The following is a 26,712-nucleotide window of genomic DNA, read 5'->3' as shown; positions in this document are numbered from 1 at the left end:
GCCGGTGCTGCGGGGGCCCAGGAGGGACGTGGGTCACCGCGGAGGCCGGTGAGTCGTCGGGGCGAGGGGGGGGAGTGCGCAGAGGTGTCGGCATCCCTCCGGAGGCCGCTCCGGGGGGGACACCGGGAGGGGCCCGATGCGCCGCCGCGGGGCCGGGGGGGAGCGGAGCGGTGGCGGGGAGCGGTGGCGCCTGGCGCCCGCCGCCGCCCGTGAGTAAGAGTTCCAGGTTTGGCCAGTGATGTGGAAGGAGCTGGGCTGAAGTTACCCTGGCACCCCGGCGTCTATAGGCGGGTGCGTTCCCCTGTCGGCTCCTGTTGAAAAGACGTTGCCAGGGGAGGTGCGTGCCCGTGCACGAAGCTGCCATTACCTTACTTCCCCAAACAGGGATTTCCATCCTGTTATTAAAAAAAAAATAAATAAAAAATGCTGCAATTCGCAAGACAAAGTTGGCACAAGAACTTTGGTGTACCCGCATTAAAGTTTCCTTTCAAATAATCTTTCACAACTTGTGTCGTCCTTCGTGTCCCTCAGCCAGAGGTTATCAGTGCCACAACTTCCATAATAGGGCTCTGGAAGGCTGAGGAGCCAGTGTGTATGCATGGGGTGGTTTTTTTTTTCTCCACTCTCGGTGGGAAGGTATGACATGTGCTTTTGGGGGATAATTTCTGAAGTTAGTGAGTGTAAATTCCCAGCACACGCCCGGAAGTAATATAAGCTTAAGGGGTCACTTTTCTCTCCCACCTGTGAGTGGTGACCTCCTTGATAGATACGAACAAAAGGGGCATATGCTTGTGCTGAGCCTCAGCCACTTCATCGCTTGAATTCCATTTTCTCTGTCAGTTCAAGGGAAGATGTTGGCCATCTGTTAAGTACTAATCCATATTGGAATGCAGGCAGCAGCAGTTACTTTACTGTTGTGATCTGACATCACAAAACTGATCCTTTCTTCTCAGAAGTATATATTCAGAGCATTCTCATACTTGGGCTGTTGCTAGCATTGCAGCCCAAAGATAGCCAGAGGGGTTTCAGCTGTGTCAAAAATATTTTTACAGTCTAGAGGCTATTACTGATAGCGGTACATGATCCATGATTTTGCAAATGCATTTAACAAAGTTAAGACAGTTTGAATTAGAAATCTCTAATCTCTAAAAACATCTAGTTGTACAATACCATGCTTCATCACTCCTGCAAATATAGTGCTGCATATCTGCCTTCCAGGTGCATTATGTTTAGGATTGAGGCCTGTCTGCTCCTATACGAGCTGTAAACTGTAAATTTTCCCCTCCATAAATAGCATGTCTGATTTTCCTCACAGACATACACCCAAGGGATTGAATTAGCCTGCCAAAAAGAAAGAGAGTTCGTGAAGCACTCTGTAGAATGCACGTGGAACCTAGCAGAAGCCCAGCAAAAACTTGGTAACTTAGCACTGCATAATTCAGAATCCCGTGATCAGGAATGTGCTCAAGCAAAGACTGAAGCTGCAGAGTTGAGATGGAGAGAGGAGGAATGGAGAAGAAAAGAAGAAGCTCTAAACCAGAGGGAAAGACAGAATCTATGGAACACAGATCTTGCTAGTAAGGAGGTATTTAATAAGGTATGACCCATATCAGTGTGCATGAAAATAACTGTTAGCCTCCTTTTTTCATTCCACTTGTTACTAGTCTTGAATGTGTTCTGTGTCCAGTACAGTACAAATCCGTGGTTAAGTGTTTTTTGTTTGTTTCATACCGCTGCCTCATGAAAGGGAGCAAGCTGCACTCATATGACAAATCTCTTCCAGAAGTCCAGAACGGGTCATCTAGGTGTTAGATAAGAGCCAGCGATCTGCATTTGCAGCCCAGAAAGCCAACCATATTGTGGGCTGCATCCCCAGCAGGCTGAGGGAGATAATTCTGACCCTCTACTCCATTCTGGTGAGACCCCACCTGGAGTACTGTGTCCAGCTCTGGGCCCTCCAACATAGGAGGGATATGGGCCTGTTGGAGTGAGTCCAGAGGAGAGCTATGAATATGATCAGAGGGCTGGAGCACCTCTCCTGTGAGGACAGGCTGAGAGAGTTGGTGGTGTTCAGCCTGGAGAAGAGAAGGCTCCTGGGAGCCCTTACCAACCTTACTGTGGCCTTTTGCTACTTAAAGGGGGCTTATAAGCAAGAGAGAAAGAGATTTTTATATAATGGCCTATAGTGATAGGACAAGGGGCAATGGTTTTAATCTGAAAGAGAGTAGGTTTATATTGGATATAAGGAATAATTTTTTTTTTACAATGAGGCTGGTGAAACACTGGAACAGGTTGTCCAGAAAAGCTGTGGATGCCCCATCCCTGGAAACAATAGAGGTCAGCTTGGATGGGGCTTTGAGCAATCTGATCTAGTGGAAGATGTCCCTGCCCGTGGGAGGGGCGGGGTGAAACTACATTATCTTTAGATGTCTCTTCCAGCCCATACCACTCCATGATTCTAAGTAGTGCAAGAATTGCCAAATATGCTGAACAATAGTTTCTTCACATGAAGAGTGTGCTTTTCTACTGTGCCAAATTCTTAAAATGTGAAACTCTTAGTTTGCCTCTAATAATGCCCGCTGTAATACAGATTATTTTGCATGAACTTTTTTTTCCGAGTAGAATCTCAGCTTTGATTTCACAATTTAATTTGAAAGGTAGCACATCTCTTAATTTAGCTGCATTGAGGCTGCGTGATTTTCATGTTGACAGATCAGAAGTTCCTACATGAGGACAGAAGTTTCTCAGAGTTCTTTTGTCGGTAGACTATAATGAGACTTTAAAACTCTATTATTAGGTAATGTGCTTTTTTAAGGAAAACCTTCTCAAGTATATGGCATGACTCTAAAATTAGAACATAGTCCTTTAAATAGCAACATACTAAAATATAATACTTCTATGTATCACAAAAAGGTATGTCTCGAGTTTCTGTGATAGTACAATTTTTCTCTCCCTCAGAGTTTTATTAATCAAAAAAGAAAAGAAATAGAAGATGAAGATGTGTCTGAACCACGTATGCAAAAACACGAACAAAAAATTAGACACTTTGGTGAGTGTGTTGTTTCCAACATTTTGCAACTCAAATTTTGACAGAATTTGTGTAAGTTTGCTCCTTATTGTACAGATGAATGCTGACAAACCAAAGACCTGGCTAACGGACTGCTCAGCTTTATTTTATCAGGACAGATAATAATTTCAAAGTAAAATAAGGTCTAAACTGTAGAAGTTGTGACCAATAAGAACTTAAATTAAAAAAACTAAAAATGAATACTTGAATGAGCTTAAGCCCTGAAAACTAAAGCTCTAGCAACTTTTTCTGCTGTTCAGTGGGAAAAGGCAGGGACATTCATAGAAATATGTCGTGTGTGTGAAAGTGCATTGGGATTGTCCATAACTGTCTCCTTTTAAAAAATGTTTTTTCTGGTGGCTATTAAGCTACAAGGGTAATGACTGATTAAAGGGAAATGTGTGTGTATGCCTACTGAAAGTACGGGTGCGTGTGCATGGAATTATGCACTTCTTAAAATTATATTTAATTATCCACTAGGTGTCACTTCAGCTCTGTCATAATTGTTGAACCCAATTAAGCAGAAAGCTGATCTTGTAAAGTAGTCTGGAATTTTGATGATTCTCTGAAGTGCTTTCCATTCTTAGTTATAGGCTGGTTTCAGGCTACGATATAGTATAGCTATATTTGGAATTCCAGAACAATCGAGAACAAGACTGAGTAGGCAAAATTTAATTCTTTGTACAAACTCATTTTTACTAAGCTATTTGGCTTCTAAGGGTCTTAAACTCTTTTTAAGGAATGGGTTTCTACCCTGTTTGGCCTTAGTAAGCCTTGCAAGTACCAAGCTGAGCCACAACACTGTCAGAGTGGGCAATTAGCAGTGACAGGCAGAGGTTCTCTCAAATACCTTAACTGCTGAGTGTAACGGTAGCAGAATCAGAAAATGTCTCCTCTGCTGTGCATTTCAGCAGAAAAATTGTGTGTTTCTTGCAAGCTTCCTAGCTAAGAGTTGGGCAAAATCACTTTGTTGTCTAAATTCAGATTAAGCTGTTACAGAAACAACCTTATTGCAGAAGTTCATAGATTTTTTTCTTACCTCCTAAATTCAAAGCCATGTTGTTATTTTAATTCAAAATATATATGTCCATTGTAAAAAGGAACAGTACATTAATGCTGTCTCAAGTCTCTTGTTCTGTGCTAGCTGTTTCCGAGCTGTGGACTTTGCTAGCCATATTGGATGAGTCCTGTTTCTGCATCCTCCTCTGGCTTCCAGGCAGTAAAGAACTTATGCATGATAGCTCTCTTGAAAACAGCCAAAAGAAGTATTAGCCATTGCTTTCTCTTCAGGCATTTGTTTGCTAGAATTAAAATTGCCATAGGTCCTTACCACTGAATTATCTTTAGCCCAGTTATAATTATACGCTGATACATGGGTGAAGCTGTACATCTGGTACCTGTTGCCAGTAATGAATTGACTGTCAGCAATACATGAATGACAATTTTAAGAAGTGGTGTGAGTATTGAGTTCTGATTTTTAAACTCGGCTCTTTACAGGAAGGTAGCTTCATGCTGTCACAGTTCAGTCTTGTAGTTAAGTTTCCAGTACTGATGTGGCTTTGCTTTTTGAGACCAATCTGTTCCTGTAATTAAATTCAGATTTCCTAAAAACCTAGCAAATCATGTGTTAGAAGCACTTTTGTTTTGACAGATTACACATTACTTTCTTTGCATTCTCACTTGCAAACATTTAGAGGATTTGTGTTTGTCAGAATATTTGTCAGAATATAAATCTCTATCCATAAACTTTTTAAACTATTTGATGAGGTAACTAATGGATACCTACACCGCTTTGTTAGCATATATGCTAGCTAATTAAAAATAACATCAACGATTTTAGAGATGCATTAAAATATAGGAAATTGTGGCTGTTAAAATCTACTTTTTAGTATTTCAAAGTCTGATTGAACCTTCGGGCAATGCTCTTTCAGCATTGGTTCGATGTATTAACAAAACCCCCAAATTTAGCTGCATGCTGTCATTCTGAGATAAGTGAGAGTTGCAAAGGTGTTGTATATACAGGGGCACCAATGCAAGTAACTTCCTTGCTGCATTAAATTATTTATCCATTTAGAATATCTTAACTATGTTTCTCTTATTAGGTATGCTGAGCAGATGGGATGATAGTCAGAGATTTTTGTCTGATCACCCATATCTTGTATGTGAAGAAACATCTAGGTATCTCATGTTGTGGTGTTTTCATCTAGAAGCTGAACAGGTATGACAAAGATGTTTAAATTGTTTGAAAGCATACACTGTCCCGCATGTAGTGTAGAAAAGCTGACCAACTTGATTAGCTGTTTAACTGTTCTTCCCACCCTCTCTCTACTTTACTGAAGAAAAACTTTATAGCACATTCTCACATATATGTCTAGGTATAGCTAATTATCAGTCCCCTTTCTTCTGTAAGCATCAGTTCTTAACTGTTTAGGAAGGAGAACAAAAGGAAATTAAGCTGAATTTTTGAAATATAATATTTAAATCATAACTTTAACCTTTTTTTTCCTTTTTTTTTTCCAGAAAAGAGCTCTGATGGAGCAAGTAGCACACCAAGCAGTTGCAATGCAATTTATTATAGAAATTGCTAGAAGCTGCAATGTGGATCCACGAGGGTGTTTTCGTCTCTTTTTCCAGAAAGCCAAAGTAAGTCAACTTGGGTAATGATGGAAGAAATTCTTGATGATGTACAAGGGACCAGTGTTGTAGAGAAGGTTTCTTCCTAACCATAAGAGGCTAAATATTGTTTTGACTGACTTAGGCTTATGGGAAAATGTTTTCTTAGCGATTCATTTCTAGACAGAGTATTTTGGTGTAATGCCAATTCTGAAAATTAAAGTTTAGTGGATTTTGCTTATCCCAGAGGGAAAGCAAGGTACAAGAGAGGGACAACAGGGGTGTTATAGATAAGTAATAACTAAATAACAACAGCAGATACAGGCCAGTTTCAGGACTGATTCTGTCTAATTACACCTGTGCTTTCAGAGGGTACCTACGTGTTGTCACAACTTTCCGTTCCATCTGCAGATCACAGTCAGGCCCAACCATGTCTCTTTCTCATTACTGAAACTGTGGTTTGCTGTAGACTATGCAGTTATTCAAGACTCTGATGGCCTTAAATATTGCCTAAAGGAGTTCAGTTAAAGTGCAGGTCAGCTTGGACTTTGCTTCTGTGCAGAGTGGTACAACAAGCACCTGTTCTTCTAAGGGTACTGGGTTCTGATTTGGAATAAGGGAAAGGCTAAAATTTGATTTATTTTAACATGTCCTTAGATAAATAAATTACTTTGCTTCTACATATTATAAATACTACAGATTGTCTTAAAATGAAGCCTACCTGAAATTTCATTTTATACTGATTACCATTATTCTTGAGTTGTTCACAGTTGTTATGCCCAAAGGATATGATATGTCTCACTGTGTGGGTTTTTTTCAGCACTGTATATGCTTAACACTCAAAAGTAAATCTGGCTGAAGCATGAGTATTTCATTTTTCTCTTTGCAGACAGGAGAAGGCTATTTTGAGGCTTTCAAAAATGAACTTGAGGCATTCAAGACAAGAGTGAGAATCTGGTCACAATCACATGGCTTTCAAACTACGTTACTACACGATCTCAGTCTCAATCCTGGTCTTTTAGGAGAGCTGACATCTTTTTCACAGGTAGGTTTATTATTTCTAGAAATTAATTTAACTAAAGTAGGATTAAGTCCTGCCTTTAGAAGCTGTACCTTTTTGAAATATAGAGAGGATTATTCCTAGAACTGCTACTGCTCAGGATATTATTGCTATGCAAGGTGTATGTGGGCTTTCCTTTTACTTGCTGGAATTCAGAAAACATCAGCATAAGGTCAAAAGCATGTGTTAATTCAGTGCCCTTACATTTTCATGCTTAAAATAAACACTTGCTTCATAATCACAATTGTCTTCACCACAAACAGTGAAATGAGCTTTCAGTGTGAAATGACTAATCCTGCTCATGGGATCATTCAGGTAAGTCAAGTCTAAGGGAGGTCTCTTGCTATCTTAAAAGGAAACTGAGGGTACTTAAGTCTTTCGTTATAGTACTAGCAACGGCCACATTCCAGAATGAAGAAGCAATTTAAAATATGATAAAAAATTAGGTATTAGGGAAGAACTCACAAATGAAACTAGTTTGAAATAATTTGATTAATGTACCTCTCAAGTCAGATCCAACAGCTGAATTTTAAGTCAATGTGCAGTCAAGTGTAGAAATACTGAGACCAACTATAAGCTAGACCAAGAAATCTAGAAAATTCTTAACACAGTGAGATAATATTGGTTGATGAACTTTTCAGAGCTTATTTCCTTATTATTGCAAATTTGTCTCATCTTAAGATGCAAAACACGAAGAGTCCAACTTAAGCGAAAATCTCTTTCTCTCTTTTTCTCCCTCCATATATACATTTACGGAGAATTAAGCTGTCAATTTTTCATCTGTTGCAGAACACAGGGGATCTACGAGGTTCCATAAACACAGAAGACTGCAGTTTAAACTCTGTGATACAAAGAGATGAAGAAGAATCCAAAATGATGGACACAGTATAGTACTCTTAAGACTGAGGCCAAGTACTCTTTTTTTTTTCTTTTTTTCTTTTCAAAGAAACAAACATGGCTATTTTCTTGACACTTATTTTTCTGGGTACTGCACTTTATTTTTGGTGTCAGATTTTTTTTGTTGTTGTTTTTTGGTTTTAGGGGGGAAGGGATTTTGAAGGGTGGGTAATTCAGAAAAACTTTTAATATTGTTTGAAAATGTGCTGCTAGGCTTTTGGTTGTCCGTGAAGAGCAGGGTTCTCATATTGCCGAATGTGAAACTGGATGTGTTTTCTGCTACTAACCTTGCCTTTCATGACTTTAGAAATTAAAGTATGAAAAAAAAAAATCTGCACAAATACAATGTTTACAAGAAGTGGTAGATTCTTGGTGGAATCTGCTATTGTTTTACTACAGATGTGGACATGTTTTACTCTATGAATATTGGAGATCACAACTGTATTCATGCTACTTGCTGACATTATAAGCTCTCAAATTTGGTTATCACTAATAGCAATAAATCATTATCTGGTATCAGTATTTCAAATCTGAATGGGATAGATTAAAACACTGGCTTTCTACCTCTACTAAGGGGATTTAAATGTTACATTGTGCTTTCATTAAACATGACTTGGTTTTGTCCTAAAATGTAAGCAATGCTTGTCTACATCTGAGTGCTGGATTGTATGATTTCTGAGAGTCTGACTCTCTTCTTGTTTATAAGGCTAACTTCAGATTGTTTTTTTAAACCAAGTCTCATTACGGGGAGAAATACTTGATGGAGGGAACTTGAGGTGCAAGGGTTAAGCTAAGACTTCAGTCTAAACAACAAGCTTTGTTACAGTTTATATAGGGCAAGGTGTCTTGCAGGGTTTGAAAGGTATTTCATATGCTACTAATCTAAAGTGGGTTTCTGACATTGCCAACTCAAACAATTAAAAGTGGAAAATCATTAAAAGTTTCCTGTTTGATGAGTAGAAATCCAAATACTGTTTTTTGATAAGGCCTTCTGCAGAATCTCTGCAATCCAGAATTCTACTGTGCTTTTCTAACCTGCTGCTATTACAGCAGTTCTGCTCTCTGTAAATGTATACTGCAGTTGGAAGACTCCAGAGAAGACCTCTCATATCTCAAATAATGGTATCGGTACACACATTCAGTTCTTTACTATATTGTTATTATTGTACTTGAGGTCTGGAAGGTACCTAGATTTCAACAGTTCAATGAACACAGTCTACCTGCAGCTGCTGATTCAGGCAAGAGCTGTGTTGAGATCCAGTGATTTTCAGTTTGGCTGTAGCAGAGATGGGGAAAAGCCTAAGTCTGCAGCATATACCAGAGTGAGTATTGGTACAGCTGCAGCAGCAAAAGTAGGAACCCCAGATATACTGATAGAACCAGCATTTCATGTGCCTTGTGTTCTCCAGCAGTGCTTCTGCAGACAGACTGAGGATAAAGGAGCAGCTCTGTCCCAGATGCAAATTAGAAATAACCAGCTTCAGTAGTAATTTTTGACAGATAGTCCAGAAAGGATAAGTAAACACTGCCTTCTCCTTAATAATTATTTAATTATTAAGGGAAACCAATAACTTCAGGTTGTTTTTTAACTGAATGTTTTGTACAAGGGTATTAAGGGCAGAGTCACACAGTGACTTGCAATTGCTACCATTAGCATTAGAGCCACACTGATCTAGCAACCTGTGACATACTGAAAGTTATCTTTAAAGTTTTTAAGGGGCTAAGATTGGATGGTGTGGGACTAAATGTCAAATCATAAGGAGATTCCCTACCCTGCCTCCCTCTGGCTAACTGAAACTTACGTAGGCTGGCAAAAAGACAAGCATATACTGAAATCAAAATGCACAAATAGAAGTAAGCAGCACATCAGTGTTTCTGATTGTAACGTGGTAGCTACTGTTTTCTAACCATGACTTTTTTAAGGAAGTGCCTCTCTAAACTCACCCAGTCTACAGCCTCCATATAGACATTTGTGAAGATGAAAGTACAAGTGGTCAGCCTTTTGGCAAGCTTTCTTTCAAATCCAAGGAAGCCTGCCTGCAGCAATAGCTGCTACCCATTTTGTTCATTTATAGCAATGGGAAAACTTTACAAATTCTACAATTATCATATTTTTCTTAGAATCAAATGAGTCTCAATATTGATAATGCTAAAACTAGATGTGCAAATGTAGCCCCAGGTACGTCAGAACCACAGCTCTGTAGTTGTTTGCCAACAGTCATTGCAAAAGGAGATTGGGACCTGCTACGGTACGACACACCTACTTCAGACATTGTCTAGACAGAGTTGTTTGTTCCTCAGGTTTTGCTGACTCTTCTTTAAACTCTCAATCTGGTGAGCATCAAAAAAGAGCTAGGAGAGTTCACTGGAAAATACCAATGTCTGCATTACCTGAACTGTTAAAAAGTGTGGCCTGTGGAGGTTTGTAACTGCAGGTACCTATTGAATGAATAAATGCAAGAGCTGGTTGAAGACTTGAATTAGTAGTATGATCTCATGAGAACCAGACCAATTGCTACAATAAAACTATAATATGACAGTTAATAATTTGACCATTGGAAATCCTGGCACTGGCATCAAGGAACAGTTGTTCTTTCAAAGACAGTAGAAAAGACACATTCACTAGTCAAGATCACCTAGCTACAGGCTTACCAGATTACACTTAATCTGTTCAGTATTTACTGTCTTTTTACTAATAAAGCCTTATACAGCTGCACAAAGATGGGGGAGTTACCAAACGTGTTACGTATCATTGAAACTGTTTCTCATGCCTGCAAGATAGCTGTTCAGAGGGCAGGAATATAAACATAGTAATACAGCCAATCATCCAAGCAAGTGTTAAAGGTAATTTAAGCACAGCAAAATCAACTAACATCTGTGCAAGCAAAGCTAAAAGAAGGTGACTGTCTTCCATGAGATCAACCTATATGTATGCCAGTTCTGGTCTGGAATGGCTCTTTGCAGAATGGTGGTCATGGTTCCCCACAGCTTCTGGCTTGCCCACACAATCAAGAAACATGCTTTCATGTCCTTGTCCTTGCTTCACACTACAATTCATGAGTGAGTAAATCAATGTGTTTTGTAATTAAGCGGTATTCTGAAATATGTTTTCTTCAACAGTCAGTATTTGCAAATTTATGTATTTTCTGAATAAGAGACACACAAGTAGCTGCTTTTGTTAAAGTCAATTACTATATTATAAAAATTAGGTACATTAAATATAAAAAATACAGCATTAAAGTGAGAACCACAGGTGACACAGTTTTATCATAATGTAAGTTAAGGACAACATTAGACTTTAATTATTGATCAGTCTGGTAGACTACACAGAGAAATCCTTGATTGCTGAATCTCATGTAATCATGTGTGAGCTATGACACACGAGCAGAAGTTAGACCTATTTTCACCTGGGAGTGTCAGCATCTTTCTGGTTCACATCTGGCAACCTGGTTAGGAGGAACGCATAGATATGTGGCCAGATCTTATTGGTTTCTGTTCCAGAGAAGGATTTCAATAACCCTTTTTCCCTAAGGAAGAAAAAGAAGAAAGCATTACAGAAGTCAAATTGTTTAATTATTCCAGGATCTCCACCTCACTTTAAGATTGCCTTGGCAGGAGTGTGCAAATATGCATGTGATTGAACACCAAGAACAGCCATAACACTGGGAAAGCAGGCTGGACATGCATTACTCTGTTCTTTAAACTGAGCTATTGGTGACATCAGTTTGTAAAACCAACATCTGTCCACAGAGTACTTAATAACAAACTGTGAAGGATAAAAATAAGAAGCAGCAGTGCAGTCATACAGCACATGCTATACAGCCATCATCCAAACATCCGTGACTAACCCAGGTATTGGAAAGTTACACCTCAAGGATCAAAGATGGTGCATCAGAACAAACAAGTGAGCCAGGCACAGTCAAGTTATTCTGATTTAGTTCTAGTAGCTGGTTTTATCTGTAAAGTATGTTATGATCAGGAATAATAGCAGCTTAGGCCTATGTCTTACTCTGGTGCTTTGAGGCATTTTCACTTCAGAAAACTACCAAAGTCAGGAAAATTATTGTCAATGCAGAAAAACTCCTTTAAAACTTAACCACCCCAAAGATGGAGCTTCTGGTCTTCTGTTCAACAGTTTTGGTAGACCATAATGAAGGGTGGTGGATATGGAGATAGAGGAAGGACAGTCACTTCAGGATGTCAAAGTCTGATTTCTTTTTCTAGGCAAGATAAGACTGCAAAGCTCTACATGGTGACCTACTAATATCTATATATTAACAATGTGATATTTGCAGCTTTACATTCAGAGAAACTTTGTGTATATTTTTGGATCTTAAAAGAACTAAGTAATTTGTTATCATTCCACAGTGCAAATGGCAGTATTCTCAATTAGCTACTTATTCTCAGAGTCTTACTAGGCTGTGCTTGTCACAGTCCTGTTCTTAGAACAGCCACTTTTAAATCCCCATTAACAGTTTTTCTATTTCTGTATCATTTCTTGACTTCTAGTCCTTATTAGCAGGGCTTCTACTTAGACACCCAGAAGACAAAATACTGTTAAATCTTTAAAAAAAGAAAAAAAAAAAGAAAAGGAACTAAGTTACTTTACTAACCAGAGCTATGTTGCTTAGAACAGTACTATAATGTATTGAATAATGCATAGCACCCTTTGCAAAGCTAAATATGGCTGCAGTAAAAGGCTGTTCTGCTAGACAGGCTCCTGAAGAAGTCTCATTCAACACTGGAAAATATACTCATTTTACTGGGTTGATTTCTTACTAAGTTGATGAAGGATACACTCCTGCTCATACCACGTTCGCTGTTGCAGTATCTCTGTAACTGAAGACATCTGTTCTGTGCTATGCTAATGTGGAAGAAGCTTTCAGAATGTGGAAGAATAGATTTTACTACTTACCGATAATATTCTAAAACCGGTTTTGTTTGTGCATCATATGCCTGCAGCCTCTTGGTAACTGTCTCTGGCTTATCGTCATCACGCTGAACAAGTGGCTCCCCAGTAATATCATCGGTGCCCTAATCATGGTTAAAAGCAAACACTGGTGTGTATTTCAGTTTGTTTTGTGTAGTTTTCTGTTTAAATTACGATCAGTTTCCAGTTAGTCAAGGTGTACATTTCTGCTTACAAAGAGAAAGCCTACTGCCCATATCTTATCTGGAATATAAGATGTTGACTTTCCAGTAAAACAATCCATCAGTTATTTTCTCAGTACTGGCAATGAACATCAGGTTATAGTAACTTCACTAATTTGTCCTCTGGAACATTTGTTGAATACAGAAAATATGTAGACAAAACCTTCATACATGAGGGAAAACAGTATTGTTGGTAATACGTTACTGCATAACAGGAAACAAGCAAGAGACCGATTTGGTATTTGTTTGACAAGACTCAAATGGAGAAAGGAGTTAATGGCCTTTTGATTTTAAGTTGCAAAATGGAAGAGTATCATTTAGCAACAGCTGTATAAAAAATGGCACAAAAGCCAGCTGAAGTTTTTCTAGGATTCAGTAAACAGGGACCTAATGTATGAACTACAAGAGCTTCTACTTTACTGCACATTTCACCCGCTATTTACTGAAGTGCTTTAAGCGATTACGGAGCTTTTAAGCCTTGAAACCAGCTATTATTGATGACTGGCACATCTTATGAAGGACTATTTAGTGGCATAAAAGTTGGCTCCTTCTTAGATGCACTAAATCGTTGTGCATCTAAGGACAGAATATGATCCACCACAGACTTAAGGGACTCTTCCCTCCTTCATACATATTAATCAAGTTCTCAGGAATTTTGACTTTTCCCTAAAGACAAGTTTAGTCTGACATTTGGAGTGGCAACATAAGTGATCTTGGAAGTACAGAGCTAATTAGACCACAAAACTATTTTCCTTTCTTGCTTGCATTCTGGCAGTCAGTTTCAGAAAATCACGAACGATCAATGTTCTGCTGCTCTGTTCCACTGTATTGTATTAGAGATGGACTTGTATGGTCAAACTTACCTTGTTTACACAATACAATCATTTAAAGCACTCAAGTATTTCTTTCTAGCATCTGTGCAGGTAGCCATCATAGCGCCTTCATGGTACCCATCAAATACTGAGCCTTCAGCCTTACAGTAACTCTAAAGCCATAATCTTTTGGTTCTGTTGATTAAGTAAGCATTTTGCAGGTGTTAGATAACGGAGACAACTGTGTTTCAGCGTTCAGCTCCGTTCCATGGTTTCACTTACATACAGCAATCTACTACGTTGGGATATGCCTGCTAATGAGTGGAAAGTAGAGTTCCTAATAGCAAAGCTGTTGCAGCAGAAGCCCACTCTTTGGTAGGTCTGATAGTTCTCTGTTGCAGCTTCCCTACGCTCTTCTGCAATTAAAAATAACCACCACGTTTTAAGCAACACAGTGTTTCTGGTTTCCCACTTCCTTCCCACTTCTTACCCCTTATTTCAGCTGGACTCTCTTCCTGCAACGCTCAAATCCAAAAACTACAAGGCCTGCTGTCCTTCTGATGGAACTTAATAGAGCTTCCAGGTGAGATGCGATGCCACAATAGGCAAGCTATTTAGAGTTAAGGATGGAACACAGCTTAAGCTGAGTTGCACTAAGCTAATCCAAATTCCTCAAAAATCTTAAAGTAATAATGTTTCATCATTATTTTCAAGTTCAGTGTTCCCCTTCTAGGATGTCTCAAGCCATAACATCTTTGATCTGCTGAGAAGCTCCCTGACTGGCAAGCTTCTACATCTAATTTTGCAGCACGTCAACTGTTCCCTTCAAAATACCCACCCTGGTTAAATGTAAACACAGGGAAGGCATTCAGTGGATTCCTCCGAACAATGATGACTCGGTGTGCTTCCGAGATAGAAAGAATGAGTCCTCTGGAGGAAGGAAAAGGACACTGCATTTTGGTCTGCACAGGCTGCAGACGTACAGAAGAGGCAAAGAACATGCCCAACTCCTACTCCAGTGCGCGAGACTGACTCTTCCAGATCAGTGAACTGCTTTAACAAGAGCTTACAAAACACCACGGTGTTTCATGCTGCAGGGGACAAACATGCTGCCCACCAGCTTGAGCTTCTACCAGGAGCACTAACATACCGTGAGAGGCAGGGTTTTACCAGAAGGGTTCTATGCTCCTAAGAGGTCAAATAAGCCTTTTCCTTCTGAGCTACTGTGTTTTGCAACAACACACGCAAACAATATTTTACTGCAACAACCAAATGCAATGCAACTTTTATTTAGAGCCAACTCCAATGGTTGTTTCTTACCTGCACTTTGGGAGGACTGAATTCAAGATTGTAGACTCTGCCACTAGCAGGGTGGATCCAACGTGCTGTAAGCCGACTTTTTATGGTCTCAAATGGCACATCTAGGTCAATCACAGTGTCTATTTGACATGTTTTATCCAGGGCTTCTGCCTGAGCAACTGTTCTGGGGAAACCTGTTTAAAGGAGACAACTCCATAAAAACCCAAAGGTAGAATTATGGCACAAATTTCCTGGATTTGGTCATTAAAGAAATTAATTGTCAGGCAGAAAAAAAAAAAAAAAAAGCATCTTCATACTGTAAAGGTTGATGAGTCATCAGATTTTCCAAGTATTTTTCAGCATGCTGTGGCACTTTGATTTGTTTCCTTATTTCAGTTAATCATCTTCCCAAAAGTGTTAAGAAATAAACACTAAAAGACCCCATACTCATATATACTACGTGCCACTCTATTGACTAAAACCATTTTATAGACATTTCAAACCATAAAAGACACAGACAGTTCACTCAGAGGTCTGGAACAACCTAGAAACATTTGTGACAACTCTGACTTGTACAGCTGTGTAAGCCTGGCTAAGGAGGTGACCATTACAAACCTATTTTACTGAGTTGCAGTAAGCCAAGTCCATCTACCAGAGGCAGTCTATAAAACAATAGCTTAAGAAAGCATTCTGGAAACTCTAGTGTATCAAACTATCCTCGGGGATGATGACTGTGAGAACACTCAGGCTGAACAGGCATCTATCTCTTCACTTAAAAGACACTGCATTTTGCCCCATGAAGTCTGTAGCTCAGTTAGTGTGCCTTCAAAGGCAGATGCTGCTACTAAAGACCAAGGTCTCCATCATCAAGAATTTAAAATGAAAAAATGATCACAGAACATTAGTGGTCAAAGCTATAGCGGAACGTGCTATTGCACCACAGATTCACAGGAGTAATACCTCTACCGACAAAGCTCTTGCACAGTCTCATGTTCTTCAGGAGCTTGTAATTTTCATCACACTACAGAAGTAAACTTCTCCAAAAAGGCATGTGCTGATAGGTACAAACTCAGGAAACTCTTCCTTGCATGACACTGGTTGATGAGTCCATTGCCTGAGTAAGGAACCAGCCAAGAACTAGCCTTAAAACAGGAGGAAAAAAAATACTTCATAGTGTGAAGGCTACTGTGTCTTGTCTAACACAACACGAAAGGTAAGAGTTTATTAACTCAGACCAAACTTTCACTTGTGCATTGTCTGGTGCACCTGGTTTGCATCACAGTCATCAACTGTGCTCATCCTATTTCTGTCACGTTCACATTATCTCATGGAAGTGCTTCTAAATGTTAAAAACAGAGAGACAGCCAGGAGTCCAGCACTGCTGTTCTTTCTTACTATTGACAAGCTAATCCACCACCACATGTCTTAGTTATGCAGCTGGAAAATGAGTTTGCTTTGGGACTCACTAATGAGAAACTTCCTCAACAAATATAAAGCATTTCATTAAAACTGAACCAGGGCTGCTGCATACAGCATTTTCTTGGTACAGAAAAAAAAAATTATCTACAAGATCTAATGATTATGAAGACTCCAAGAACACAAAGTGCCCTAATTATACAGCATGTAAGTCTAAGCAGATCATACCCCCTGATTGCTATATCTGCTATGGCCCTAGAAGCCACCAACCTATCTAAGGCAGTGGAAATGGGTATTTAGCAAAGTGAGCACTCAAGCAGCTCTGCAACTCTATTTAGTTTGACCTAGCTGACCTCAGCTGTTTGTTCTGTGTTGCAGTTATCAGACTAAAGACTCTCTGGTTAACGTTATTTCAACAGAACAGTATTGTTCCTACAGAGCCAATTATGCCAGAGCTATCCCTAGTGTGATTCACTGAGCCTCATTACAAATGCTGATGCAGACAAGATTTCTGCTCCAGAAGTTTAAAGATGACAGGACATTAACATGCAGCAAAAACTGATTTATTCTCTTACAGTCTCCACATCATCTGCCTGTTAAGGACCTGGAACTAAAGGGAAAAAAAAAAAAAAAACCAAAACAAAACCAAACAATTGCAGCTCTTTTGTTTATTATGTTTTATTGTGCTGTTCACCATGGGAATTAAGCCTTTGTTCTCACTAAGGAGGAACACAATTGTGACTAAAGCCACCAGAACAGATAACTGTCCTGGAAACAATTATAATAAAGCACTAGAGGACAGAGAGCACTGTGGATCTTTCACTCCCTCTAAACAACAAGCCACACCAACAACTTTTTTTCGTTTTATCTACTGACACAGCTTGCGACTAGAATCTGAAAACACACACATCCAGCCTGGACACTATCTTTGTGCTGTGCATCCAACTGTACTCCCATGGGCTGGGGAAACAAGGGCCATTCAGTCCACGAAGATAGTGGCAAATGCATTTTTTTTCCTTACTGTGAACACTGAAGCAATGAGCTTACCCTGCAGAATTGCAGAAGAATTCACTCTAGAAAAAAGAACCAAAGAAGCAAATGAAAGAGATCTTTTAGAGCACTGAAGACATATTTTTGTTAGTGATTTATTATACGCTGCACTGCTATAGTACTTGCTTTCCATACTTACCTTGCTGCTATATCACATACCTACCTTCCTATTTAAATAATTTATCAGCCCCATTCTTCAAAGATGTTCCATTCTCAAGGGACTTTTACATGAAACGGCTTTAAAAAAATAAACTTCTCAGTGCATATTTTAAAGGGGAAATAAAGCACGAGGATTACCAGAATTGCCAGTTTTGAAAATTTTCCAGAGTGCTGAACTCCCCCTTTCCAACATGAATTAAATATCCCTGTAGTGCTCTAAGGGCAGGATGCACCCGAGGCGTTTTACAGCCAAAAAACTTGAGGCAGACAAGCTGCTGAAGGTTTCACAAACAAGCTGGCAAGAAACACCGTCCAGTTACTATGACTCGAGGATGGCTGCTGGAGTGTAGCCACAAGTGACCAAAGCACTAAAAGCTCATCAGGGCAGTTTTTCTCTCCATATATAGCAATATCTAACATGCTAACTTACCATCCAGTAGCCAGTTGTACTGATCCAGACCTTTTAGCTCACTCAGCATCAGTCGTGTCATGATGTCATCTGGAATAAGCTGCCCTTGATCAATATAGGACTTGGCAAGGATTCCAACTTCTGCGAAAGTAATAGAAGTCGCATTACACTATCTTTGACCTCCAGCGAGCGAAAAAAAGCCCACAAAGCCTGCAAAAAATTTGTTCTCATCAGGGTGGCGCAGAACAGTGCAGCTGTAAACAAGACAGGCAGTATGCTTGCTGAAATTCAAAAGCAGGTGATCAGTTAGGATCTGATCATGCAATTTTGCATCAGATTAATTTGACTGGTCTGTAGCTCTGCGGATGGCAACTTGGTGTTCAGCACACCTTTGTCCCCACACTCTTTGAATAATCTTACTGCTAAGTGAAATATTAGGCTCCAAAAACTAAAATCAGGAGAGCCCACTAGGTAAAAGAGTCTTCAAAAGAAGAAGAAATGTAAAGGACACACATTCATTAAAGAGATCAGCCTTCAGATTTCCTTTCAGGGAAGCTATAGTCTCAGGTTAGTGGCTAGTTATTAACTTCACTACGAAGAGAAATGCATTTGGTATTTAAAAGAGCATTATGCAGTGGGACATGCTTGCCAGATATGTATTTTTATGATTACTAGAGTTACAAGAGGATGTTTATAGATGTTGTAAACTATTTTTGGGAGCATGCAGACACTAGTATTTTCCCGTGGAACTGACTAACCTTTAATACCCGTCACTTCGCCTATGGGCTCGCTAAAATGCCGTCCATGTGTCAGAGTTCCGGATATCACACCATGATCCTGCATGACATGCAGTACTGTGCTGCAGTTCACCCAAACTATGGGTCTAGCCAGGAAGAAATTAACTTGCCTGGGTTGCATCCGAGGCACTAAGTCTCCGTGGCCTTCGTTTATAAAACAATTACCCAATAATGTAAATCACCCAGAATAGCAGCTGGACTGTTTTTATTGTGGATCTGCAGAAGCCTTTACTTGCAGCCAATTCATATCTAGTTACAGTAAACTAAACAGAAGAGAAAATGGGATGGACTGACATACCAACAGAAGATACAGCCACTTTCAGCAGAAAGCAATGATGAATGCCAATCCCATCACCTGATGCAGTATTGAAACATGCAATACTACAGAGGCCTGTCTTCAGACAAGGCAACTGAAAGGCAATAGATGCCCTCAAGTAATACAAACAGTAGCTTTGGTGCTGAAAAAACAACCAAAAAAAATTAATAAAAGGACAATTTCCCCTTATTGGGTGTTCACAGCTATAGTCAGGCTTTAAATGGAATTTAATTTAGAAATAGGTGCTGTGCACCTTGGTCAGACTTCTAATAATCATCACAATGTGGAAAAGAGTCAGACTCCAGTGCTTCAGTCCTCCAGCACATCACGAACTGGAAGGGTGACAGACTGTCTGGGTACAAAGTGTCTACACTTTTCCCTACCTCCCTTCTTCAAAGCCAGCAAGTCATACACTTTTTCTTATTCTAGTGTACTTTGAACTATGTACCCTGCAAACATAGGCTGGGAGGAGGAATAAATTACATCTAGCTAGTTTAAAGTGCACTTGATGCTTGGATCTGTTACTGATTTATGCGGCAGCATTGCTCTAGCCAGAATGATCTAAGAATATGCACAAGGCAAGGCTGATAGAGAATGATACTAACATGTTGTGAGAAGACAGATGAATTTTTGGGCCCAGAGAGGTTTAGAGTATGGCAAGCTATAAGGCACACAGGTCCTATTATTAGACCAACAGAGCTGGAAACATGCCACCTCTCTCTACAAACTTCAGGTTGTTTAGAAAAGTCATTACAGAAGAAAAAAACAGGCACAACTGTTCCCAAATAGTTATATTAGGACAGAAAGTCCTAATTTTTTTCCCCCCTGTTGTTTGGAATGGGATTTTGTGAGGTTATGTTTTTATTTTGTTCTGGTTTTTCAGCTTAGGTCTGAAATCACTACAGGCATGGCAATCTTTGGAATTAAAGGCAACACAGGTTTCTTTCCTGTCTAGGTGGTTTCAGATACACAAGCTCTATCCACATTCAGACGACAGGCTGCTTAGCACGAGAGGTGGTCGCAGACTCTCCACTCTCTAAAGCAGCAGAACATAGTAATAACTGCAAATGGCTAAGGACACTCGTGCATTCAACAGGATTTTTCAAAGTCCATTTTCACAAGTCAGCAAATGCCAAAAATTGCACCGTATCACTACTGTTAATTATATTTAATTTTCCAAGGTTTTTAACTGCCCAATTTAGTCTAACACAGTCCACAGAGAACAGGAAATCGCAGGAGTCTGCTAGTATAATCAAAATCCATAAACCTTTTGCTACGACTACTTGTCAAAACTCCCCGAGTTCCCTCTCAGTCCCTCTTCCTCCTTCAGTGTATTACTCCTGCTACCTCAGCATTCATCTCAATCCTTTGGAGACTGTTTCTGCAACCAGTGACTCGCTTTCAATAGAATTATGACAGAGCTTCATCTGGGTTAATTGTGAGTGAAAAACTCTGTAGCTGATTCCTTTAAGTTCTATGCTAGCTATTCAGAGCAAACTTCATAATCTCTTACACCCTCCATGGGCTTCTCTCCTCACATCCACGGTTTTAAAGTATCTGCTACACTTCCATTTCACATTTTGGTTGTCCTTTGCATTCTTTCATCTGTTCAACTCACCTAGAACAAACACTTCGCTGAATCACTTTTCTTTACACTGCTTCACGGCTCCCTCCTCAAATCAAGCAATGGGGTATTCCCACTCACAGTCTCCTCTTCTCACACACCCTTCAGCTTGATTCTGGCGCTCTTTGACCTTGCCTCCAAAACATACTGAAAGAGCACAAAAACCTGAAATGTTTAGTAAAAAACATATTTGCTTCATCTTCTGGAACACCCTCCCTTCTCACTCAGTCTTACCTACACTGAAAGATTCTAACAGCAACACTTAAGGTTTTGTGACCCTCTGTACATAAAAACTTACGCTTGCACAACCAAAGAGGCAGAAAAAGCATGAATGTGATCAGATATGCCTGCAGAGGTGGTGCTCCTAGCAAATGTTTAACTTACCTGTATCAGCTGTAGTAAAGTCAGTCAACTAAGCCAAAGTCATTGTTCTTACAAAACAAACAGAATTTGTGTGAAAAGAGATGTGGAAATCATAATTGATTTCATAATACAGATAATTTTTCACCCTCAAACATGCCTACAAGCTTCCAAAACCAAGACTGCCAGTTACCTAACCGTAACACTGCAGTGATGCTTAGAAGTGAATGCAGCCCTCTGCAGCTTCCAAGTGCTGGAAATAAGGATACCCTTAACTTCATCACATGCCATCTGAAATGGTTCTTAAAAGGTTTTCGACCCCACCATGAAAAGAAGCAGATGCAGATGTTAGGAGAGGGCCTCTCATTATTGCAAAAATCCAGCAGAGAGAGGGGTCGTGGCATCTCAATCGAGTGCCAGAGGTCAAGCCAGGACAAGACGCTAAGTATAATTCCCATCATTACCTAATACAAGCAGCTCTGTATGCAAACACAGGCCACGCTGAAACCTAAGCGCCATGTGAACTTGTTGTAAGGTAATAATAATTTTAAAAGCACAAAGTCAGCACCTTGAAACTTTTTCCCACTGTTTCTGGAAAGCACCAATGCCTGCCAGTTCAGGCAAGGCCTTCTCATTTTGGAATAGCTGGTAATTCTAGTTGCCTTTCCTTCCAGCCATCTGTAAGAGATCTGGAAAAGTCTTATCGCTCAGAACTCCTCCTCCTCCTGCCCCATCTCTTAAAAAAAACAAACATGAGTACTCTTCCCTTCCAAGACGTTTCTGCTGCAAAACTATCAGAAACACCTACAAAAACCCAAAAAAAAAAAAAAAAAATAAAAACCCCCAAGCACTTATAAAAAGCACACCAGGAAACAATCTCGCGTTATGAAAACCGGGAAAACGGGATAAACCCCAGATACACTCCCGAAGAGGCTGCCGAATTACAGATTTTTGGAAGCCCCTCGGCCTCCGGCCTTCAAGAAGAGCTGCCTGAGGCCGGTCCCCACGGAGGGCGGGGGGGTAGGAGGAGAGAGGAGGGGGGGAGCGGGGACGATCCTTACCCCGCTTCCCCCCCCGGGGTCCGGACCCTCCCGGTTCCCACCTGTCTTCTTCTGCATGTTGTCCCTCAGCAGGTCGCCGCTGGAGAGGTGCTTCACCCCGAAATGCTTGATAATCCGGGCGGAGACGGTGCCTTTGCCGGAGCCCGGCGGCCCCATGATGACGGCGCGCAGCAGCGGCGGCACCACCATGCTAGAGCCCGAGCGGGAGCCGTAGCGGGAGCCGCTGGGGACGGGCTGGGGACGGGCTGGGGACGAGCAGGGGACGGCAGGAGCGGAGCGCCGCCTTCCCGGGGAGCGCCGCCTCAGCCGCCTTCGGTAGGAGCGGGGATGGGGGGGGGGGGGGGGGGGGTGGGGTGGGGGGGGGGGGGAGGGTAGGCCGAGGCCGGTCCTCCTAGGGAAAAAACAGCTTTTCTGGCTGTCAATCAGGGGCAGGAAGGAAAGATCCTTTACGTAAAAGCAGCGGGGGCGGGGGTAACAAAGAGAAAACAACAAAAAAAGCAAAAACAAACACCAAAAAAAAAAAGGCAAAACAAACGCACACCCAAACAGGAAGGCGAATCGCGTGAGAGGGGGTCAGGCGTGAGGGGAAACCTGAGGGCACCTGACAGGAGGGGGTGGGGAGGCGGGAAGGGATGGTGCCCCTGGGCCCGGCACTGGTGAGGCCTCACCTCGAGTCCTGTGTTCTGCTCTGGGCCCCTCACTACAGGAAGGGACATGGAAGTGCTGGAGAGTGTCCAGAGGAGAGCCACCATGCTGGTGAGGGGTCTAGAGAACAAGTCCTATGAGGAGAGGCTGAGGGAACTGGGCATGCTTAGTCTGGAGAAGAGGAGGCTGAGGGGGGACCTCATTGCCCTCTACAACTACTTGAAAGGAGGTTGTAGAGAGGTGGGTGTTGGCCTCTTCACCCAAGGGAATAATGAAAGAACCAGAGGAAATGCTCTAAAGTTGCGGCGGGAGACGTTTAGATTTGATATAAGGAAGAATTACTTTCCTGAGAGGGTGGTCAGGCACTGGAACAGCCTGCCCAGGGAGGTGGTGGAGTCACCATCCCTGGAGGTATCTAAGAAACGTGTAGACATGGCTCTTCAGGGCATGCTCTAGTGCCCGAGATTGTTAGTCTGTGTCTGTTTGTGGGTGGGTGTGGTAGGTTTTTTTGTGTGTTTTTGTCTGGTTTTTTTTTGGTTGGACTCGATGATCTCAAAAGTCCATTCCAACCATGAATATTCTGTGAATCTGTGATTCTGAGAGGCAGGGGTCCGTCTCTTCTTCCAAGTCACAGAAGACAGGGCAAGAGGGAATGGCCCCAAGTTGCACCAGGGGAGGTTTAGATGGGATATTAGGAAAAATTTCTTCACCGAAAGGGTAATTAAGCGTTGGAACAGGCTTCCCAGGGCTGTGGTGGAATTGCCATCCCTGGAGGTACTCAAAAGACAGGTAGATGTGGTGCTGAGGGGCATGGTTTAGTGTTGTCAGTGTTAGGTCGGTGCTTGGACTCGATGATCTTAAAGTTGCCTTCCAATCTAGGCAGTTCTCTGATCTTCCCTAATGGTCCCTGAACAACCTCCCCAAGCCCTTCTGCTCAGGAGCCCCTTTTCAGTTGCCCTTGGAGCCTCCCTGCCCCAGACTGTTCCCATACTTAGTCCTGACCTAAGGTAAGGATTTCCTGGACTGACCTGGGACATCTGGCTGTCACCTGGTGGCTGCTGAGGCTGCTGACACTCTTACTACGACCCGGCAGATAAAACTTTGTAAGATTCAATTTGAAACTTTAGAAGGCAGGCATTCATTTATTGTGGCACTGGGTGCACAGGGGATCATGCCTCCTGTTGTGCACGCCAGATCTTGTCGTCAAGCTAAATTTATACACATTCAGTGTATTTCCAAGAAAAAATTAGCACATTCATTACATTTTCTGATAATTCATTTACATGTTATAATGAGCTTTTGGGCATGCGTAGTCATGCCTTCTGGTAGACCTCATTTTGAGTGAGGGTCATTTCTTCTGCAATCTTCATCTTCTTCATCTGTCCTTTGGCTCACTTTTCACATTGGCAAAACATTTTAACTCCTCAATTAGCCACTAAAACTAATGATCTTCCTGCTGCCGCCTGTTTGTCAGACAGTGTCTGTATTTATTGCATGCTTGTTTTAGGCCGCCACGTTCTCAAAGACACATCCATCCTTTCTTACCTTACTAAGTCCTTGAAATTATTTGGGGTGGTTACTAAAATAGCTACATTTCTTCTCTAAAAGAACATTCCATACAGTTTGACCATTTACGGAATACATAAAGACCTCTTTAGGTATCCCCACATCCTGGGGCTGTCACTGCCTGGCTCAGAACCTTGGCTGTGGGGTGAGGGAGCTGACTCTGCTGCCCTTGGCTGCCGGCTCACCCACCAAGTTCCCTGCAGCTGCCCTTGCTCCTGCTGGTCTCTGGCCAAACAAGCTCCACCTGTCCAATGGTAGTGTGAGAAACACTGGCTCACACTTAGAATTTAAAGAGGACAAAGTCGCTGAAGCAAAGGTATAAAAAAATTTATTGTACGAAACAGTGCTGAATTGGGTGCATCTCAAAGCAGAGGCACACCAATCTTTTAGCTTTTAGATATTTTATACGCTTATCCCAGCCAGCTGAGTTTCTGTCTCTCCTCATTGGCTGAGAAGTTGAAGCTCACATTCTTCCCGACCACCTGACCTATAACATCTAGTTTGCACCTTTTTACCTTATAAAGCCCACACACCTACTCTACAAAATCATTATCCTAAACACACCTTTGATTAGTTGATTACACTACACGCTACACATTATTTCACAGTCTTTACTATTATCTACTGTCCAGTGTTAGTAGTTACAAGCACCCTGGTGGTTGTATCCTTATCTTCATCAGTCACCCTCTAGATGACCTTCATCCACTTGTCAGCCTTCACAGTACTTTGTCCCCTTATCAGTCTGCCATCAGCCTGGCTCTCTTCACCAAGATGTCTTCCCGTAAACCAGGATCCCTGGACAACCCCTGGGCATTTCTAAGGATTAGTTCGGTACAATGGATGAGACTCCACTATCACCAAGCCTCCTCCGTCAATACAGACACACCACCCTCTAGATGACCTTCATCCACTTGTCAGCCTTCACAGTACTTTGTCCCCTTATCAGTCTGCCATCAGCCTGGCTCTCTTCACCAAGATGTCTTCCCGTAAACCAGGATCCCTGGACAACCCCTGGGCATTTCTAAGGATTAGTTCGGTACAATGGATGAGACTCCACTATCACCAAGCCTCCTCCGTCAATACAGACACACTAACAAAAAATATATCAATTAGCTGAAGCAAAACTGAGCCCATTTCTCACAGTAGGCAGCTACATTTTTTAAAAGCTGAGCTTTTTTTTCGGATACATGAATGGGAACTGCAGCAGGTTGGCCTTGTTTTGGAGCAGGCAAACCACATCCAGAGGTCCTTTCCCACAGATACAGTTCAGTGATTCTCAGCTACAGCAGAACACGGGGTTTTCATCAAAGCAGGAGGTTGTACCACTTGCTGAGTGTTCACTGTCATGTCCGCACCAGTAGAAGTGAGCCTTCCTGCTAAAGGTTCTGAAGATGCTAGTGGATCTCAGCCAGCTGTGAGCTGGAAGGGCTGTGGTGAACAAGTGATCTCAAAGAAAGCAGAACTTAAAACAAAACATTAATGAAATTCAGCTTTCCATTTTAAAACCTTGTTTAATTGGAGTGGTTTTAGAAGAGATTTGCAACAGCAGGAGGAAAACATTCAAATGGGTATGCGGTACTTAACAACAGTAGGAAAATGGGAATATAGCCCAAAACCTGCCCGGTCAACAAAATAAATCTCCCTAACAATTAAGTAGGGAGGCACTGGCTTGGCACAGAAATGTTAGCATGAGCATAAATCTTACTCCACTGAGCAATGTGAACCTCGGTAATTGAACCCAGTGATACCTTTATTCTAGAATGCAGTAGGACATAACTAGTGAAACATTCAGGGCCTTAGGAATGTTCCCAGGGCAACATCTCACTCTGCCAAAGCACCAGAGTCTTAAATAAAATTTGTCGACAAAGGCCATTTAAATGTTAGAAGCCATGCTGTTCGTTTTCAGCTCCATGCTTCACAGGCTTCTGAAAGGTGGAAGTCCACAAAATGCATAGGCAACATCTGAGCGTTCCTACAATAAATCTGTGGGAAAATGGAAGGTATTGTATTAAATAAATATGCAACAAATAACTGGATTTGTCAGAGAGGTTGCTAACCCTTATCTCCAAAGCCACCATGTACAAAAAGCAGAAATAATTTCTCTGACTGTTAAGGAGGGAACCTGAGGTCCAGCTTCCCTGCAGGCACTGTTGAGCAGCTCAGAAAAAACTCCACAAACAACTGCTAAAGTAATCCCACTGTCGAAGACTACTTAGAAACCTGCCTGAACTTCATAAAGGATACACAAAGAAGGGGTGGAAGGGATAGAAAGGCACTTCTCTCACACGCAAACATGCTCTTACTAACCTATGGCCTTTGCAGAACAAAAGTGGGTATTCATAGTATAAAAATTATAGTAAAATAAATGGTTGTTCCCCTCTCCTTGACTTTCTTTGCCAGAGTACAAACC

At 41.3% G+C, this 26,712-nt stretch overlaps 2 protein-coding genes across 6 annotated transcripts; one reads left to right on the top strand and one right to left on the bottom strand.

The window, feature by feature from the left end:
- Positions 1-33: 33 nt before the first annotated feature.
- CDC37L1 (cell division cycle 37-like 1) lies at positions 34-10,114 on the top strand (the record flags this gene model as incomplete). The annotated part of the gene is made up of 7 exons (XM_014964828.1): positions 34-48; positions 1,316-1,597; positions 2,959-3,049; positions 5,170-5,285; positions 5,588-5,710; positions 6,570-6,725; positions 7,530-10,114. Coding segments are annotated over 7 exons (885 nt in total), but the record flags the coding sequence as incomplete, so codon positions are not given.
- A 696-nt stretch (positions 10,115-10,810) lies between these two features.
- On the bottom strand, positions 10,811-22,385 carry AK3 (adenylate kinase 3). Of its 5 annotated transcripts, none has more exons than XM_014965091.1 (6): positions 22,133-22,271; positions 20,665-20,817; positions 17,955-18,143; positions 14,921-15,093; positions 12,553-12,671; positions 10,811-11,164 (listed from the first exon to the last, which is right to left on the bottom strand). In XM_014965091.1, exons 3-6 carry the CDS (start codon positions 18,013-18,015, stop codon positions 11,041-11,043), a joined length of 477 nt encoding a protein of 158 aa, XP_014820577.1. In that variant the 5' UTR covers positions 18,016-18,143; positions 20,665-20,817; positions 22,133-22,271; the 3' UTR covers positions 10,811-11,040. The 5 variants fall into 5 exon arrangements, with proteins under 5 accessions (XP_014820577.1, XP_014820576.1, XP_014820578.1 ...); XM_014965090.1 differs by having other exon boundaries at positions 17,955-18,074; XM_014965092.1 differs by having other exon boundaries at positions 17,955-18,074; positions 20,665-20,835; positions 22,133-22,231.
- Between the last annotated feature and the right edge of the window lie 4,327 nt (positions 22,386-26,712).

This window comes from Calidris pugnax, unplaced genomic scaffold (genome assembly GCF_001431845.1).
Source record: "Calidris pugnax isolate Ruff unplaced genomic scaffold, ASM143184v1 scaffold273, whole genome shotgun sequence".
In the NCBI taxonomy this organism is placed as follows: domain Eukaryota; kingdom Metazoa; phylum Chordata; class Aves; order Charadriiformes; family Scolopacidae; genus Calidris; species Calidris pugnax.
Note: the sequence above shows the minus strand (reverse complement) of the source record. Positions and strands in the feature narration are given on the sequence as shown.